Source organism: Entelurus aequoreus, linkage group LG10, assembly GCF_033978785.1.
Source record: "Entelurus aequoreus isolate RoL-2023_Sb linkage group LG10, RoL_Eaeq_v1.1, whole genome shotgun sequence".
In the NCBI taxonomy this organism is placed as follows: Eukaryota; Metazoa; Chordata; class Actinopteri; order Syngnathiformes; family Syngnathidae; genus Entelurus; species Entelurus aequoreus.
This window is the reverse complement of record NC_084740.1, coordinates 15710527-15730526: the sequence shown is the minus strand read 5'-3', so window position 1 is coordinate 15730526 and position 20000 is coordinate 15710527. Positions and strand designations below refer to the sequence as shown.

The 20000-nt window shown below is 38.1% G+C and overlaps 1 protein-coding gene across 4 annotated transcripts in view; it reads right to left on the bottom strand.

Annotated features, from left to right (window-relative positions):
- Positions 1-3563: 3563 nt before the first annotated feature.
- The window catches only part of pde9ac (phosphodiesterase 9ac), a 56460-nt gene continuing 40023 nt past the window's right edge, over positions 3564-20000 (bottom strand). For all 4 annotated transcript variants that reach the window (XM_062060197.1, XM_062060196.1, XM_062060195.1 and 1 more), the window contains one exon: positions 3564-9075. Coding sequence is in view for 1 of the 4 variants with exons in the window: in XM_062060196.1 (XP_061916180.1) it covers positions 9025-9075 (51 nt within the window). In the remaining 3 variants the exon portion in view is untranslated. The remainder of the gene's footprint in view (positions 9076-20000) is intronic.

Here is a 20000-nt window from a genome sequence, read left to right as displayed (position 1 = left end):
TTTCAATGGTCAAATCAACGTTGTCAAAAAGCATGTTGTTTCAACGTTCTATTTGTGTTGTGGAATATTGGTTGGGAAATGATCACATTTCAATGGTCAAATCAACGTCACAACCTGACATTGAATAAACGTTGTCAAAAAGCATGTTGTTTTAACGTTCTATTTGTGTTGTGGAATATTGGTCGGGAAATGACCAAATTTCAATGGTCAAATGAACGTTGTCAAAAAGCATGTTGTTTCAACGTTGTATTTGTGTTGTGGAATATTGGTTGGGAAATAACCACATTTCAATGGTCAAATCAACGTCACAACCTGACATTGAATAAACATTAACAAGTATGTTGTTTCAACGTTGTATTTGTGTTGTGGAATATTGGTTGGGAAATGACCAAATTTCAATGGTCAAATCAACGTCACAACCTGACATTGAATAAACGTTGTCAAAAAGCATGCTGTTTCAACGTTGTTTTTGTGTTATGGAATATTGGTTGGGAAATGACCACATTTCAATGGTCAAATCAACGTCACAACCTGACATTGAATAAACGTCAAAAAGTATGTTGTTTCAAGGTTGTATTTGTGTTGTGGAATATTGGTTGGGAAATGATCACATTTCAATGGTCAAATCAACGTAAGCACTGACATTGAATAAACTTTGTTAAAAAGCATGTTGTTTTAACATTGTATTTGTGTTGTGGAATATTGGTCGGGAAATGACCAAATTTCAATGGTCAAATCAACGTTGTCAAAAAGCGTGTTTCAACGTTGTATTTGTGTTGTGGAATATTGGTCGGGAAATGACCAAATTTCAATGGTCAAATCAACGTTGTCAAAAAGCATGTTGTTTCAACGTTCTATTTGTGTTGTGGAATATTGGTTGGGAAATGATCACATTTCAATGGTCAAATCAACGTCACAACCTGACATTGAATAAACGTTGTCAAAAAGCATGTTGTTTTAACGTTCTATTTGTGTTGTGGAATATTGGTCGGGAAATGACCAAATTTCAATGGTCAAATGAACGTTGTCAAAAAGCATGTTGTTTCAACGTTGTATTTGTGTTGTGGAATATTGGTTGGGAAATAACCACATTTCAATGGTCAAATCAACGTCACAACCTGACATTGAATAAACATTAACAAGTATGTTGTTTCAACGTTGTATTTGTGTTGTGGAATATTGGTTGGGAAATGACCAAATTTCAATGGTCAAATCAACGTCACAACCTGACATTGAATAAACGTTGTCAAAAAGCATGCTGTTTCAACGTTGTTTTTGTGTTATGGAATATTGGTTGGGAAATGACCACATTTCAATGGTCAAATCAACGTCACAACCTGACATTGAATAAACGTCAAAAAGTATGTTGTTTCAAGGTTGTATTTGTGTTGTGGAATATTGGTTGGGAAATGACCACATTTCAATGGTCAAATCAACGTAAGCACTGACATTGAATAAACTTTGTTAAAAAGCATGTTGTTTCAACATTGTATTTGTGTTGTGGAATATTGGTCGGGAAATGACCAAATTTCAATGGTCAAATCAACGTTGTCAAAAAGCGTGTTTCAACGTTGTATTTGTGTTGTGGAATATTGGTCGGGAAATGACCAAATTTCAATGGTCAAATCAACGTTGTCAAAAAGCATGTTGTTTCAACGTTCTATTTGTGTTGTGGAATATTGGTTGGGAAATGATCACATTTCAATGGTCAAATCAACGTCACAACCTGACATTGAATAAACGTTGTCAAAAAGCATGTTGTTTTAACGTTCTATTTGTGTTGTGGAATATTGGTCGGGAAATGACCAAATTTCAATGGTCAAATGAACGTTGTCAAAAAGCATGTTGTTTCAACGTTGTTTTTGTGTTATGGAATATTGGTTGGGAAATGACCAAATTTCAATGGTCAAATCAACGTCACAACCTGACATTGAATAAACGTCAAAAAGTATGTTGTTTCAACGTTGTATTTGTGTTGTGGAATATTGGTTGGGAAATAACCACATTTCAATGGTCAAATCAACGTCACAACCTGACATTGAATAAACGTTAACACGTATGTTGTTTCAACGTTGTATTTGTGTTGTGGAATATTGGTTGGGAAATGACCAAATTTCAATGGTCAAATCAACGTCACAACCTGACATTGAATAAACGTTGTCAAAAAGCATGCTGTTTCAACGTTGTTTTTGTGTTATGGAATATTGGTTGGGAAATGACCACATTTCAATGGTCAAATCAACGTCACAACCTGACATTGAATAAACGTCAAAAAGTATGTTGTTTCAAGGTTGTATTTGTGTTGTGGAATATTGGTTGGGAAATGATCACATTTCAATGGTCAAATCAACGTTTACACTGACATTGAATAAACTTTGTTAAAAAGCATGTTGTTTCAACATTGTATTTGTGTTGTGGAATATTGGTCGGGAAATGACCAAATTTCAATGGTCAAATCAACGTTGTCAAAAAGCGTGTTTCAACGTTGTATTTGTGTTGTGGAATATTGGTCGGGAAATGACCAAATTTCAATGGTCAAATCAACGTTGTCAAAAAGCATGTTGTTTCAACGTTCTATTTGTGTTGTGGAATATTGGTTGGGAAATGATCACATTTCAATGGTCAAATCAACGTCACAACCTGACATTGAATAAACGTTGTCAAAAAGCATGTTGTTTTAACGTTCTATTTGTGTTGTGGAATATTGGTCGGGAAATGACCAAATTTCAATGGTCAAATGAACGTTGTCAAAAAGCATGTTGTTTCAACGTTGTTTTTGTGTTATGGAATATTGGTTGGGAAATGACCAAATTTCAATGGTCAAATCAACGTCACAACCTGACATTGAATAAACGTCAAAAAGTATGTTGTTTCAACGTTGTATTTGTGTTGTGGAATATTGGTTGGGAAATAACCACATTTCAATGGTCAAATCAACGTCACAACCTGACATTGAATAAACGTTAACACGTATGTTGTTTCAACGTTGTATTTGTGTTGTGGAATATTGGTTGGGAAATGACCAAATTTCAATGGTCAAATCAACATAAGAACCTGACATTGAATAAACCTTGTCAAAAAGTATGTTGTTTCAACGTTGTATTTGTGTTGTGGAATATTGGTTGGGAAATAACCACATTTCAATGGTCAAATCAACGTCACAACCTGACATTGAATAAACGTTAACACGTATGTTGTTTCAACGTTGTATTTGTGTTGTGGAATATTGGTTGGGAAATGACCAAATTTCAATGGTCAAATCAACATAAGAACCTGACATTGAATAAACCTTGTCAAAAAGTATGTTGTTTCAACGTTGTATTTGTGTTGTGGAATATTGGTTGGGAAATGACCAAATTTCAATGGTCAAATCAACGTCACAACCTGACATTGAATAAACGTTGTCAAAAAGCATGTTGTTTCAACGTTTTATTTGTGTTGTGGAATATTGGTTGGGAAATTACCAAATTTCAATGGTCAAATCAACGTCACAACCTGACATTGGATAAACGTTGTCAAAAAGCATGTTGTTTCAACGTTGTTTTTGTATTGTGGAATATTGGTTGGGAAATGACCACAATTCAAAGGTCAAATCAACGTCACAACCTGACATTGAATAAACGTCAACAAGTATGTTGTTTCAACGTTGTATTTGTGTTGTGGAATATTGGTTGGGAAATGACCAAATTTCAATGGTCAAATCAACGTCACAACCTGACATTGAATAAACGTTGTCAAAAAGCATGTTGTTTCAACGTTTTATTTGTGTTGTGGAATATTGGTTGGGAAATGACCACATTTCAAAGGTCAAATCAACGTCACAACCTGACATTGAATAAACGTCAACAAGTAGGTTGTTTCGACGTTGTATTTGTGTTGTGGAATATTGGTTGGGAAATGACCAAATTTCAAAGGCCAAATCAACGTCATAACCTGACATTGAATAAACGTCAAAAAGTATGTTGTTTCAACGTTGTATTTGTGTTGTGGAATATTGGTTGGGAAATGATCACATTTCAATGGTCAAATCAACGTAAGGACTGACATTGAATAAACGTTGTTAAAAAGCATGTTGTTTCAACATTGTATTTGTGTTGTGGAATATTGGTCGGGAAATGACCAAATTTCAATGGTCAAATCAACGTTGTCAAAAAGCGTGTTGTTTCAACGGTGTATTTGTGTTGTGGAATATTGGTCGGGAAATGACCAAATTTCAATGGTCAAATGAACGTTGTCAAAAAGCATGTTGTTTCAACGTTGTATTTGTGTTGTGGAATATTGGTTGGGAAATTACCACATTTCAATGGTCAAATCAACGTCACAACCTGACATTGAATCAACGTCGTCAAAAAGCATGTTGTTTCAACGTTGTATTTGTGTTGTGGAATATTGGTCGGGAAATGACCAAATATCAATGGTCAAATCAACATTGTCAAAAAGCATGTTGTTTCAACGTTGTATTTGTGTTGTGGACTATTGGTTGGGAAATGACCACATTTCAATTGTCAAATCAACGTCACAACCTGACATTGAATAAACGTTAACAAGTATGTTGTTTCAACGTTGTATTTGTGTTGTGGAATATTGGTTGGGAAATGACCAAATTTCAATGGTCAAATCAATGTCACAACCTGACATTGAATAAACGTTGTCAAAAAGCATGTTGTTTCAACGTTGTTTTTGTGTTGTGGAATATTGGTTGGGAAATGACCAAATTTCAATGGTCAAATCAACGTCGCAACGTGACATTGAATAAACGTCAAAAAGTATGTTGTTTCAACGTTGTATTTGTGTTGTGCAATATTGGTTGAGAAATAACCAAATTTCAATGGTCAAATCAATGTTGTCAAAAAGCATGTTGTTTCAACGTTGTATTTGTGTTGTGGAATATTGGTTGGGAAATGACCACATTTCAATGGTCAAATCAACGTAAGAACCTGACATTGAATAAACGTGAAAAAGAATGTTGTTTCACTGTTGTATTTGTGTTCTGGAATATTGGTCGGGAAATGACCAAATTTCAATGGTCAAATCAACGTTGTCAAAAAGCATCATGTTTCAACGTTGTATTTATGTTGTGGAATATTGGTTGGGAAATGACCACATTTCAATGGTCAAATCAACGTAAGAACCTGACATTGAATAAACGTGAAAAAGAATGTTGTTTCAACGTTGTATTTGTGTTGTGGTATATTGGTCGGGAAATGACCAAATTTCAATGGTCAAATCAACGTTGTCAAAAAGCATGTTGTTTCAACGTTGTATTTTTGTTGTGGACTATTGGTTGGGAAATGACCACATTTCAATTGTCAAATCAACGTCACAACCTGACATTGAATAAACGTTAACAAGTATGTTGTTTCAACGTTGTATTTGTGTTGTGGAATATTGGTTGGGAAATGACCACATTTCAATGGTCAAATCAATGTAAGAACCTGACATTGAATAAACGTGAAAAAGAATGTTGTTTCAATGTTGTATTTGTGTTGTGGAATATTGGTCGGGAACTGACCAAATTTCAAAGGTCAAATCAACGTTGTCAAAAAGCATGTTGTTTCAATGTTGTATTTGTGTTGTGGAATATTGGTTGGGAAATTACCAAATTTCAATGGTCAAATCAACGTCACAACCTGACATTAAATCAACGTCGTCAAAAAGCATGTTGTTTCAACGTTGTATTTGTGTTGTGGAATATTGGTCGGGAAATGACCAAATATCAATGGTCAAATCAACATTGTCAAAAAGCATGTTGTTTCAACATTGTATTTGTGTTGTGGACTATTGGTTGGGAAATGACCACATTTCAATTGTCAAATCAACGTCACAACCTGACATTGAATAAACGTTAACAAGTATGTTGTTTCAACGTTGTATTTGTGTTGTGGAATATTGGTTGGGAAATGACCAAATTTCAATGGTCAAATAAACATAAGAACCTGACATTGAATAAACGTTGTCAAAAAGCATGTTGTTTCAACGTTGTATTTGTGTTGTGGAATATTGGTTGGGAAATGACCAAATTTCAATGGTCAAAACAACGTCACAACCTGACATTGAATAAACGTTGTCAAAAAGGATGTTGTTTCAACGTTGTATTCGTGTTGTGCAATATTGGTTGAGAAATAACCAAATTTCAATGGTCAAATCAATGTTGTCAAAAAGCATGTTGTTTCAACGTTGTATTTGTGTTGTGGAATATTGGTTGGGAAATGACCACATTTCAATGGTCAAATCAACGTAAGAACCTGACATTGAATAAACGTGAAAAAGAATGTTGTTTCAACGTTGTATTTGTGTTGTGGAATATTGGTCGGGAAATGACCAAATTTCAATGGTCAAATCAACGTTGTCAAAAAGCATGTTGTTTCAACGTTGTATTTATGTTGTGGAATATTGGTTGGGAAATGACCACATTTCAATGATCAAATCAACGTAAGAACCTGACATTGAATAAACGTGAAAAAGAATGTTGTTTCAACATTGTATTTGTGTTGTGGAATATTGGTCGGGAAATGACCAAATTTCAATGGTCAAATCAACGTTGTCAAAAAGCATGTTGTTTCAACGTTGTATTATTGTTGTGGACTATTGGTTGGGAAATGACCACATTTCAATTGTCAAATCAACGTCACAACCTGACATTGAATAAACGTTAACAAGTATGTTGTTTCAACGTTGTATTTGTGTTGTGGAATATTGGTTGGGAAATGACCACATTTCAATGGTCAAATCAATGTAAGAACCTGACATTCAATAAACGTGAAAAAGAATGTTGTTTCAATGTTGTATTTGTGTTGTGGAATATTGGTCGGGAACTGACCAAATTTCAAAGGTCAAATCAACGTTGTCAAAAAGCATGTTGTTTCAACGTTGTATTTATGTTGTGGAATATTGGTTGGGAAATGACCAAATTTCAATGGTCAAATCAACATAAGAACCTGACATTGAATAAACGTTGTCAAAAAGTATGTTGTTTCAACATTGTTTTTGTGTTGTGGAATATTGGTTGGGAAATGACCAATTTTCAATGGTCAAATCAATGTCACAACCTGACATTGAATCAACGTCATCAAAAAGTATGTTGTTTCAACGTTGTATTTGTGTTGTGGAATATTGGTTGGGAAATGATCACATTTCAATGGTCAAATCAACGTAAGCACTGACATTGAATAAACGTTGTCAAAAAGCATGTTGTTTCAACGTTAGATTTGAGTTGCTCAACGTCAGGACCTAATTCAACATGTTTTAAACGTTGTTTTAATGTCTTGTGCCTGCTGGGATATACTGTACGTCTGTTTCCTGGTGGTGTTGTGGTACATGCAGTGGTTTCGATTCAAATCAAACATGTGTTGGACACAGTAGGGCAAAAAGCCAAATGACCAAAAAATTTTAAAATAAAATCCATGTATTTTTGTTAAACTACCGTATTTTTCGGACAATAAGGCGCACTTAAGATCCTTTCATTTTCTCAAAAATCGACGGTGCGCCTTATAACGCCATAATTCTGGTTGTGCTTACTGACCTTAAAGCAATTTTATTTGGTACATGGTGTAATGATAAGTGTGACCAGTAGATGGCAGTCGTACATAAGAGATACGTGTAGACTGCAATATGGTGGCAGTAAACAACACCAAAACTTTAAATGTTCCATTGAGAATATAGAACATTACACACGGCGCTCAAAAATCTGTCAAAATGTTTTTAGTACGACTTTGGTAAGCAATGAAGCCGCACCGCTTGATGGATTGTCGTTGTATTAAACATACAAGTATAACTATGGTGTGTGTATAAGGACCAAAAAATGGCACCTATTAGCAGACATAATTATCTGGCGTTTTGTTTCGAAATATTATGCAAAACCAACTTTTCGTACTTTCTGGTACCTGCTGATGTTTATTTGGGATCTGCATAAGTCCTGAAAATGTGCTCGCCTCCGCCATTGTAGTCCGTAGTCGATAAGCTTCTTCTTTTTCTCTATCTTCTTGTTATGGGACATTCATCCTAACTGTTGCCATTTCTAATATAAAGTAGTGTAAAGTTCTTACTTATATCTGTCAGTAGACTAGCTATCAAATCGGTAAAACTGTAGTGGGTTTACATTATTCACCCAAGGAACTTTAGTTATTAGAGAGTTCCGGTCGGACGTTATTTCACGGGACACATTACCGGCGTTGTTGTTGGACTAGTGAGTCACGGATGAGGAGATGCTGCTCCGTTATTGATTGAAGTAAAGTCTGAATGTCATTAAAACAGTTAGCTCCATCTTTTGACACTTCTTCCACTCCTTGCACGCTACACCGCTACAACAAAGATGACGGGGAGAAGACGCTGTCGAAGGTGAGCCACGTAAATAAGACCGCCCACATATAATGACCCCTTTAATGCGCCTTTTGTAAGAAAAAAGACCGGGCTAGACCCGCTCATCGGCAGTGCGCCTTATAATCCGGTGCGCCCTATGGTCCGAAAAGTACGGTACTTGAATCGAATGTTGATAGCTTTATTTCACTTGAAACATGGTGGTGTATAAAAACAAAATGCATGAAATAAACTCCAAATAAGTGTGTACCTCGCTGTATACTGCAGTTTATTTTGTTTGGGTTTAAAATATTGCTTTTGAATATTGGTGAAGGTTGACTTGAAAAAGCCATAGGAGGAATGCAGAGGGAAAAAAAGGTGATATTACTTTTGAAGCTAAATGCTTACATTCTATTATGATTTGCTGTCAAATGTTGTATTTGAAGATGTTTTGTTGAATCTGATAATGATGATTTTCACCACGTGCACCCTAACATACGCCCTGAAACCTCTCTTCTGAGCGTGTCAAACATAAAAACAAAGAGAGATAGCGACATCAACCCCACAAATAAACAAGACAAGGGGTCACGCGGGTGTCTCCTCTCTCCGTTACAAAAGTCTAAGTCAAAGTTCAAGATGCCATACCCCCTCGGTGCCTAAGTTTAGTCGAGCATGCGGTCTCTCTGCGCTCCCCTCATGATGCAGCGTCTTCACCCGGACGTCCACCCCTCACTCGGTTTTTTTAAAGTCTTTCCTTAATTTGAACACAAAAGAGGACCCCTGCAAGGAAACAAGACCTCCAGTTAGGGAAATAGGAGGAGACAACATACAGCAAGGGTTTAAATGAAGCAGCAACTCTTTTTATGCCGGCCTTATTATTATTATTAAGGCTCTATTTAAGACATAAACCCCACACAAATACATGTCATAAACCTGCAGTGAGTTTAAACTTCAATGCATGGACAGGTCAGGTTTTGCACCTCATTCACTTCTGTGAAAATGACTCACAATTTTAGGCAACACAATGAGATCCAATACAAGAGCTGCGTCAAAAAATGGTAATAATGCACACTTTTGAGACGCTGAAGTATTTGTTCAGTATTTTGTTAGTTAGCAACATAAGGATTCATGAAACTTTAAGACGTCAGGGGACAAGTGATTCCATTTTGTGGATCATTTTGACTTTGTTATCCGATCAATAAATCAATGAATCAAATGATACATGAAAATTAACTCATTGTCTCTCACTTCAGTCAGGGTGCAAGAGGGTTCACTCTGTGCACCGCCCTCAGCTCTTAGGCATGTTTATTCAATAGCAGATATAAATGAATGAGCATATTCTTGTCAAGTCATCCACGATCTTTGTCTCGGTGGGTGGAGGCGGGACCGCTGGCTTACACACACACGCGCACACACGCAGGATGCTAAGCGCTACTCGCTAGTGGGAAACATTGCAAAGTAACAAAAATTGGCAGGGAAAAAAATATTGCGAATGTTGAATAATAAATGCGGTGTATGTTATATAATATAAATATTTTGGCTTCAAACGAGTGAGAAAGATGAGCCCATCAACACGGACAAATGAGCAAGCATGGCGAATTTGTTGGAAAGTGATAGCAATTAAAAAAGAAAAAAGAAAAAGGTAAATCATCCGACCCAGTTTTTTTATCTCGGGAAAACTGCACTTCAGGATGTTCAATATTTAGGTCCATTTCATTTTCATTGTTTTTTTTACTTACTGTGGATAACTAAAAGTTCTTCATTTCAGTACTTCCAATTACCGTATTTTCCAGACCATAAACAGCTACTTTTTTCCTACGCTTTGTACCCCGCGGCTCATAAAAACGGTGCAGCTAATTTATGGATTTTTCTTCGCTGACAGCCGTAACGTTTTGTATACCACAAACAGTTTTCACAGAACACCGACAAAGTTACTGAAAAGGTGCGTTATTGTTTTTGGAGGAGTTCGCTCACTGCAAGTGCGGGTTAAAAATGTACTTCCGGTTTCATGCCTTGAAGCGGAGGTATAGCCGTCCGTAGCGTTTCTGCTCGAAAAGATCATTCATTCATCACTTGAAGCAACGTTTGTAAGTTTTGCAATGTAACCAAAACAATTCATACTTACTAAACCGTCCCATGTGTGACGTCTGCAGGAGTGATTTCATGCATATTTGCATGGGCTAGCGTAATGTAATCAAGCTAGCATCATTAGCAAGTGTCTGTGTTAGTATTATTAACTTACAATGGCATTCTTTATGTATTGTTTCAGTTTTGTAAATGCACCAAAACGTCACCGTGGGGTTATTGAGTCTGTTTAGGTGATTGGAGCGCTAGCCTCCGCAGCTAGTGGGTCCATGACCATGAGTTACATTAAGATTTGATAAAAACATTTACAAAATATTTCATACTGGTATATACAGTATCTGAGGTTTATAGTTTGGTGCAGCTATAATACAAACCCCGTTTGCATATGAGTTGGGAAATTGTGTTAGATGTAAATATAAACGGAATACAATGATTTGCAAATCCTTTTCAACCCATATTCAATTGAATATGCTACAAAGACAAGATATTTGATGTTCAAACTCATAAAAATTTTTTTTTTGCAAATAATAATTAACTTAGAAATTCATGGCTGCAACACGTGCCAAAGTAGTTGGGAAAGGGCATGTTCACCACTGTGTTACATGGCCTTTCCTTTTAACAACACTCAGTAAACGTTTGGGAACTGAGGAGACACATTTTTTAAGCTTCTCAGGTGGAATTCTTTCCCATTCTTGCTTGATGTACAGCTTAAGTTGTTCAACAGTCCGGAGGTCTCCGTTGTGGTATTTTAGGCTTCATAATGCGCCACACATTTTCAATGGGAGACAGGTCTGGACTACAGGCAGGCCAGTCTAGTACCAGCACTCTTTTACTATGAAGCCACGTTGATGTAACCCATGCTTGGCATTGTCTTGCGGAAATAAGCAGGGGCGTCCATGATAACGTTGCTTGGATGGCAACATATGTTGCTCCAAAACCTGTATGTACCTTTCAGCATTAATGGCGCCTTCACAGATGTGTAAGTTACCATGTCTTGGGCACTAATACACCCCCATACCATCACAGATATAACTTTGCGCCTATAACAATCCGGATGGTTCTTTTCCTCTTTGGTCCGGAGGACACGACATCCACAGTTTCCAAAAACAATTTGAAATGTGGACTCGTCAGACCACAGAACACTTTTCCACTTTGTATCAGTCCATCTTAGATGAGCTCAGGCCCAGCGAAGCCGACGGCGTTTCTGGGTGTTGTTGAAAAACGGTTTTCGCCTTGCATAGGAGAGTTTTAACTTGCACTTACAGATGTAGCGACCAACTGTAGTTACTGACAGTGGGTTTCTGAAGTGTTCCTGAGCCCATGTGGTGATATCCTTTACACACTGATGTCGCTTGTTGATGCAGTACAGCCTGAGGGATCGAAGCACACGGGCTTAGCTGCTTACGTGCAGTGATTTCTCCAGATTCTCTGAACCCTTTGATGATATTACGGACCGTAGATGGTGAAATCCCTAAATTCCTTGCAATAGCTGGTTGAGAAAGGTTTTTCTTAAACTGTTCAACAATTTGCTCACGCATTTGTTGACAAAGTGGTGACCCTCGCCCCATCCTTGTTTGTGAATGACTGAGCATTTCATGGAATCTACTTTTATACCCAATCATGGCACCCACCTGTTCCCAATTTGCCTGTTCACCTGTGGGATGTTCTAAATAAGTGTTTGATGAGCATTCCTCAACTTTATCAGTATTTATTGCCACCTTTCCCAACTTCATTGTCACGTGTTGCTGGCATCAAATTCTAAAGTTAATGATTATTTGCAAAAAAAAAAAAGTTTATCAGTTTGAACATCAAATATGTTGTCTTTGTAGCATATTCAACTGAATATGGGTTGAAAATGATTTGCAAATCATTGTATTCCGTTTATATTTACATCTAACACAATTTCCCAACTCATATGGAAACGGGGTTTGTAGATTGATAGTACTTTATTGATTCCTTCAAGAGAGTTCCCTCAGGAAAATTTTAAATAAGTAAACCTATTTATTTCTTCTAAAATTTGGTTGGTGCGACCTAAACACCGGTGAAATTTATAGCCGGGAAAATAAGGTACAATGGTAGAAAATACTACAGTAATGAAAAATAAAAGTGTATTGGGTTTAAAAGGGTTACTTGCATTATTACTATATATTTTGATTAGATTAATTTGGTCTCAAAATAATGCTGAAAATGTTGGCAATAAATTGTGGGACTATACATCCATCCATTTTCTACCGCTTGTCCCTTTCGGGGTCGTCCAACAAAATATATTGTAGGTTGTAAGTCTCTGCGTGTATGCTAGCGGCACCGCCTCCACCCACAGAGACAAATAGTGGATGACCGACAAAAGGGTTCACTCTGCAACATTTTGTAATCAATATATTGCATGTTGCAAGACAAAATACTGATAATTATTAACATTTATGAGAATGATTATATAAGGTTTTTTTAATCATATGCATTTTTTAATTCCATTCAATTGCAATTTTTTAAATACATTTGTAATAAACAAAACAATGTCAATAGCGCTAACAAAACTGTCACTAATTATTTTTTTTTTGGTAAAATAGCCATCTGGAGAAAGATTGTGAGACATAGAAAATAAATGTACCTGTAATTTACAATGACGTTTAAATAGTTTCAAGTGTATATACTTATAATATTGTTATGCTTTTGGAATACCATAATCGTTACTAAACATGTTTGGGTTATAGCACATGTATTGGATCTTATTAGGTAAGGGTCTGGTGAGTTTATATCAACATATATTGAAGGAAAACAGGTCATAGTGTTAGTTCATGAGCAGAAATTGTAAGGTTAAGAAGAAAAAAAGGATGCATGACAGTTTCATCACATCGGGCCTGATCTACTAAGATCCAAATACTAGGCGCTAAACGTGTGCAAACTATAAAATTGCATGTGCTATGAGTGGCCCTGTTGCGTGTGGTGTACAAACCCTGCATATGCAAATGATAACTGGTGCAGACCGGCCCATTTAAATAAGGTTATCGCGTGTACTACCGGCATTATGTGGCCATGGAAACACTAGATTGTCTCTACATTCATGACATTGTGCTTTCCAGCATGCGGGTTTTGCAATGTTGTTGAACAAGCAGCGCACATCTATGATCTGTAACACGTTTTCTGCAGTACAGAATCGCAATTTAGACGACAGAAACTATTTTCAAGCACGCCGACGGTGCGCTGTGCAGGGAGGCGGTGGACTATCACAACACCACAGCGCATTCAGGCGTCTAGAATGATCCAAACACAAGAAAATGCAAAGTGCAAGACATTTTCTCATATAAAAGATAATAATAATATTTTCCGAAATGAAAAAACCCCAGCAGACACCAAAAACCCGGCAAATGAATTAATTTTTTATCGACCCCGCAAGTCATCCAGAAGTTCTAAAATTATGAAACGATATTGCTGATAACTATTTTTTGTTTATTTCTGACTGTTTATATATGTTGACACAAAAACATATGACGAAGGATTCCTTGTCCATCTGTTTTTACACCGCGATTCAGCTCCTTTCTCACAGCCATGTGCGTAACTAACAGATTGCACGTACCAAATTAAGCTCCTTTCTCACAGCCATGTGCGTAACTAACAGATTGCACGTACCAAATTAAGCTCCTTTCTCACAGCCATGTGCGTAACTAACAGATTGCACGTACCAAATTAAGCTCCTTTCTCACAGCCATGTGCGTAACTAACAGATTGCACGAACTAAATTAAGCTCCTTTCTCACAGCCATGTGCGTAACTAACAGATTGCACATACTAAATTAACCTCCTTTCTCACAGCCATGTGCAAAACTAACAGATTGCACATACTAAATTAAGCTCCTTTCACATAGCCATGTGCGTAACTAACAGATTGCACGTACTAAATTAAGCTCCTTTCTCACAGCCATGTGCGTAACTAACAGATTGCACATACTAAATTAAGCTCCTTTCTCACAGCCATGTGCAAAACTAACAGATTGCACATACTAAATTAAGCTCCTTTCTCACAGCCATGTGCGTAACAAACAGATTGCACATACTAAATTAACCTCCTTTCTCACAGCCATGTGCAAAACTAACAGATTGCACATACTAAATTAAGCTCCTTTCACACAGCCATGTGGTGTAACTAACAGATTGCACATACTAAATTAAGCTCCGTTTTCACAACCATGTGCGTAACTAACAGATTGCACGTACTAAATCAAGCTCCGTTCTCACAGCCATGTGCGTAACTAACAGATTGCACACACTAAATTAAGCTCCTTCTCACAGCCATGTGCGTAACTAGCAGATTGCACAAACTAAATTAAGCTCCGTTCTCACAGCCATGTGCGTAACTAACAGATTGCACGTACTAAATTAAGCTCCTTTCTCACAGCCATGTGCGTAACTAACAGATTGCACGTACTAATTTAAGCTACTTTCTCACAGCCATGTGCGTACTAAATTAAGCTCCTTTCTCACAGCCATGTGCGTAACTAACAGATTGCACGTACTAAATTAAGCTCCTTTCTCACAGCCATGTGCGTAACTAACAGATTGCACGTACTAAATTAAGCTCCTTTCTCACAGCCATGTGCGTAACTAACAGATTGCACATACTAAATTAAGCTCCGTTCTCACAGCCATGTGCGTAACTAACAGATTGCACATACTAAATCAAGCTCCGTTCTCACAGCCATGTGTGTACCTAACAGATTGCACGTACTAAATTAAGCTCCGTGCTCACAGCCATGTGCGTAACTAACAGATTGCACATACTAAATTAAGCTCCGTTCTCACAGCCATGTGCGTAACAGATTACACGTACTAAATTAAGCTCCTTTCTCACAGCCATGTGTGTAACCAACAGATTGCACGTACTAAATTAAGCTCCGTTCTCACAGCCATGTGCGTAACTAACAGATTGCACGTACTACAGTAAATTAAGCTCCTTTCTCACAACCTTGTGCGTAACTAACAGATTGCATGTACTAAATTAAGCTCCTTTCTCACAGCCATGTGCGTAACTAACAGATTGCACATACTAAATTAAGCTCCTTTCGCACAGCCATGTGCGTAACCAACAGATTACACGTACTAAATTAAGCTCCTTTCTCACAGCCACGTGCGTAACTAACAGATTGCACGTACTAAATTAAGCTCCTTTCTCACAGCCATGTGCGTAACTAACAGATTGCACATACTAAATTAACCTCCTTTCTCTCAGCCATGTGCAAAACTAACAGATTGCACATACTAAATTAAGCTCCTTTCACATAGCCATGTGCGTAACTAACAGATTGCACGTACTAAATTAAGCTCCTTTCTCACAGCCATGTGCGTAACTAACAGATTGCACATACTAAATTAAGCTCCTTTCTCACAGCCATGTGCAAAACTAACAGATTGCACATACTAAATTAAGCTCCTTTCTCACAGCCATGTGCGTAACAAACAGATTGCACATACTAAATTAACCTCCTTTCTCACAGCCATGTGCAAAACTAACAGATTGCACATACTAAATTAAGCTCCTTTCACACAGCCATGTGGTGTAACTAACAGATTGCACATACTAAATTAAGCTCCGTTTTCACAACCATGTGCGTAACTAACAGATTGCACGTACTAAATCAAGCTCCGTTCTCACAGCCATGTGCGTAACTAACAGATTGCACACACTAAATTAAGCTCCTTCTCACAGCCATGTGCGTAACTAACAGATTGCACAAACTAAATTAAGCTCCGTTCTCACAGCCATGTGCGTAACTAACAGATTGCACGTACTAAATTAAGCTCCTTTCTCACAGCCATGTGCGTAACTAACAGATTGCACGTACTAATTTAAGCTACTTTCTCACAGCCATGTGCGTACTAAATTAAGCTCCTTTCTCACAGCCATGTGCGTAACTAACAGATTGCACGTACTAAATTAAGCTCCTTTCTCACAGCCATGTGCGTAACTAACAGATTGCACGTACTAAATTAAGCTCCTTTCTCACAGCCATGTGCGTAACTAACAGATTGCACATACTAAATTAAGCTCCGTTCTCACAGCCATGTGCGTAACTAACAGATTGCACATACTAAATCAAGCTCCGTTCTCACAGCCATGTGTGTACCTAACAGATTGCACGTACTAAATTAAGCTCCGTGCTCACAGCCATGTGCGTAACTAACAGATTGCACATACTAAATTAAGCTCCGTTCTCACAGCCATGTGCGTAACAGATTACACGTACTAAATTAAGCTCCTTTCTCACAGCCATGTGTGTAACCAACAGATTGCACGTACTAAATTAAGCTCCGTTCTCACAGCCATGTGCGTAACTAACAGATTGCACGTACTACAGTAAATTAAGCTCCTTTCTCACAACCTTGTGCGTAACTAACAGATTGCATGTACTAAATTAAGCTCCTTTCTCACAGCCATGTGCGTAACTAACAGATTGCACATACTAAATTAAGCTCCTTTCGCACAGCCATGTGCGTAACCAACAGATTACACGTACTAAATTAAGCTCCTTTCTCACAGCCACGTGCGTAACTAACAGATTGCACGTACTAAATTAAGCTCCTTTCTCACAGCCATGTGCGTAACTAACAGATTGCACATACTAAATTAACCTCCTTTCTCTCAGCCATGTGCAAAACTAACAGATTGCACATACTAAATTAAGCTCCTTTCACACAGCCATGTGCGTAACTAACAGATTGCACGTACTAAATTAAGCTCCTTTCTCACAGCCATGCGCGTAACTAACAGATTGCATGTATCAAATTAACCTCCTTTCTCACAGCCATGTGCGTAACTAACAGATTGCACATACTAAATTAAGCTCCTTTCTCACAGCCATGTGCAAAACTAACAGATTGCACGTACTAAATTAAGCTCCTTTCTCACAGCCATGTGCGTAACTAACAGATTGCACATACTAAATTAACCTCCTTTCTCACAGCCATGTGCAAAACTAACAGATTGCACATACTAAATTAAGCTCCTTTCACACAGCCATGTGGCGTAACTAACAGATTGCACATACTAAATTAAGCTCCGTTTTCACAGCCATGTGCGTAACTAACAGATTGCACGTACTAAATCAAGCTCCGTTCTCACAGCCATGTGCGTAACTAACAGATTGCACATACTACATTAAGCTCCTTTCTCACAGCCATGTGTGTAACTAACAGATTGCACGTACTAAATCAAGCTCCGTTCTCACAGCCATGTGCGTAACTAACAGATTGCACGTACTACATTAAGCTCCGTTCTCACAGCCATGTGCGTAACTAACAGATTGCACGTACTACAGTAAATTAAGCTCCTTTCTCACAACCTTGTGCGTAACTAACAGATTGCACGTACTAAATTAAGCTCCTTTCTCACAGCCATGTGCGTAACTAACAGATTGCACATACTAAATTAAGCTCCTTTCGCACAGCCATGTGCGTAACCAACAGATTACACATACTAAATTAAGCTCCTTTCTCACAGGCATGTGCGCAACTCACAGAATGCACGTACTAAATCAAGCTCCTTTCTCACAACCAAGTGCGTAACTAACAGATTGCACGTACTAAATCAAGCTCCGTTCTCACAGCCATGTGCGTAACTAACAGATTGCACGTACTACATTAAGCTCCGTTCTCACAGCCATGTGCGTAACTAACAGATTGCACGTACTACAGTAAATTAAGCTCCTTTCTCACAACCTTGTGCGTAACTAACAGATTGCACGTACTAAATTAAGCTCCTTTCTCACAGCCATGTGCGTAACTAACAGATTGCACATACTAAATTAAGCTCCTTTCGCACAGCCATGTGCGTAACCAACAGATTACACATACTAAATTAAGCTCCTTTCTCACAGGCATGTGCGTAACTCACAGAATGCACGTACTAAATCAAGCTCCTTTCTCACAACCATGTGCGTAACTAGCAGATTGCACGTACTAAATTAAGCTCCGTTCTCACAGCCATGTGCGTAACTAACAGATTGCACGTACTAAATCAAGCTCCGTTCTCACAGCCATGTGCGTAACTAACAGATTGCACGTACTAAATTAAGCTCCTTCTCACAGCCATATGCGTAACTAGCAGATTGCACGAACTAAATTAAGCTCCGTTTTCACAGCCATGTGCGTAACTAACAGATTGCACATACTACATTAAGCTACTTTCTCACAGCCATGTGCGTAACTAACAGATTGCACATACTAAATTAAGCTCCGTTCTCACAGCCATGTGCGTAACTAACAGATTGCACGTACTAAATCAAGCTCCGTTCTCACAGCCATGTGCGTAACTAACAGATTGCACGTACTAAATTAAGCTCCTTTCTCACAGCCATGTGCGTAACTAACAGATTGCACATACTAAATTAAGCTCCTTTCGCACAGCCATGTGCGTAACCAACAGATTACACATACTAAATTAAGCTCCTTTCTCACAGGCATGTGCGCAACTCACAGAATGCACGTACTAAATCAAGCTCCTTTCTCACAACCAAGTGCGTAACTAACAGATTGCACGTACTAAATCAAGCTCCGTTCTCACAGCCATGTGCGTAAGTAACAGATTGCACGTACTACATTAAGCTCCGTTCTCACAGCCATGTGCGTAACTAACAGATTGCACGTACTACAGTAAATTAAGCTCCTTTCTCACAACCTTGTGCGTAACTAACAGATTGCACGTACTAAATTAAGCTCCTTTCTCACAGCCATGTGCGTAACTAACAGATTGCACATACTAAATTAAGCTCCTTTCGCACAGCCATGTGCGTAACCAACAGATTACACATACTAAATTAAGCTCCGTTTTCACAGCCATGTGCGTAACTAACAGATTGCACGTACTAAATCAAGCTCCGTTCTCACAACCATGTACGTAACTAGCAGATTGCACGTACTAAATTAAGCTCCGTTCTCACAGCCATGTGCGTAACTAACAGATTGCACGTACTAAATCAAGCTCCGTTCTCACAGCCATGTGCGTAACTAACAGATTGCACGTACTAAATTAAGCTCCTTCTCACAGCCATATGCGTAACTAGCAGATTGCACGAACTAAATTAAGCTCCGTTTTCACAGCCATGTGCGTAACTAACAGATTGCACATACTACATTAAGCTACTTTCTCACAGCCATGTGCGTAACTAACAGATTGCACGTACTACAGTAAATTAAGCTCCTTTCTCACAACCTTGTGCGTAACTAACAGATTGCACGTACTAAATTAAGCTCCTTTCTCACAGCCATGTGCGTAACTAACAGATTGCACATACTAAATTAAGCTCCTTTCGCACAGCCATGTGCGTAACCAACAGATTACACATACTAAATTAAGCTCCTTTCTCACAGGCATGTGCGTAACTCACAGAATGCACGTACTAAATCAAGCTCCGTTTTCACAGCCATGTGCGTAACTAACAGATTGCACGTACTAAATTAACCTCCTTTCTCACAGCCATGTGCAAAACTAACAGATTGCACATACTACATTAAGCTCCTTTCTCACAGCCATGTGTGTAACTAACAGATTACACGTACTAAATCAAGCTCCGTTCTCACAGGCATGTGCGTAACTAACAGATTGCACGTACTACATTAAGCTCCGTTCTC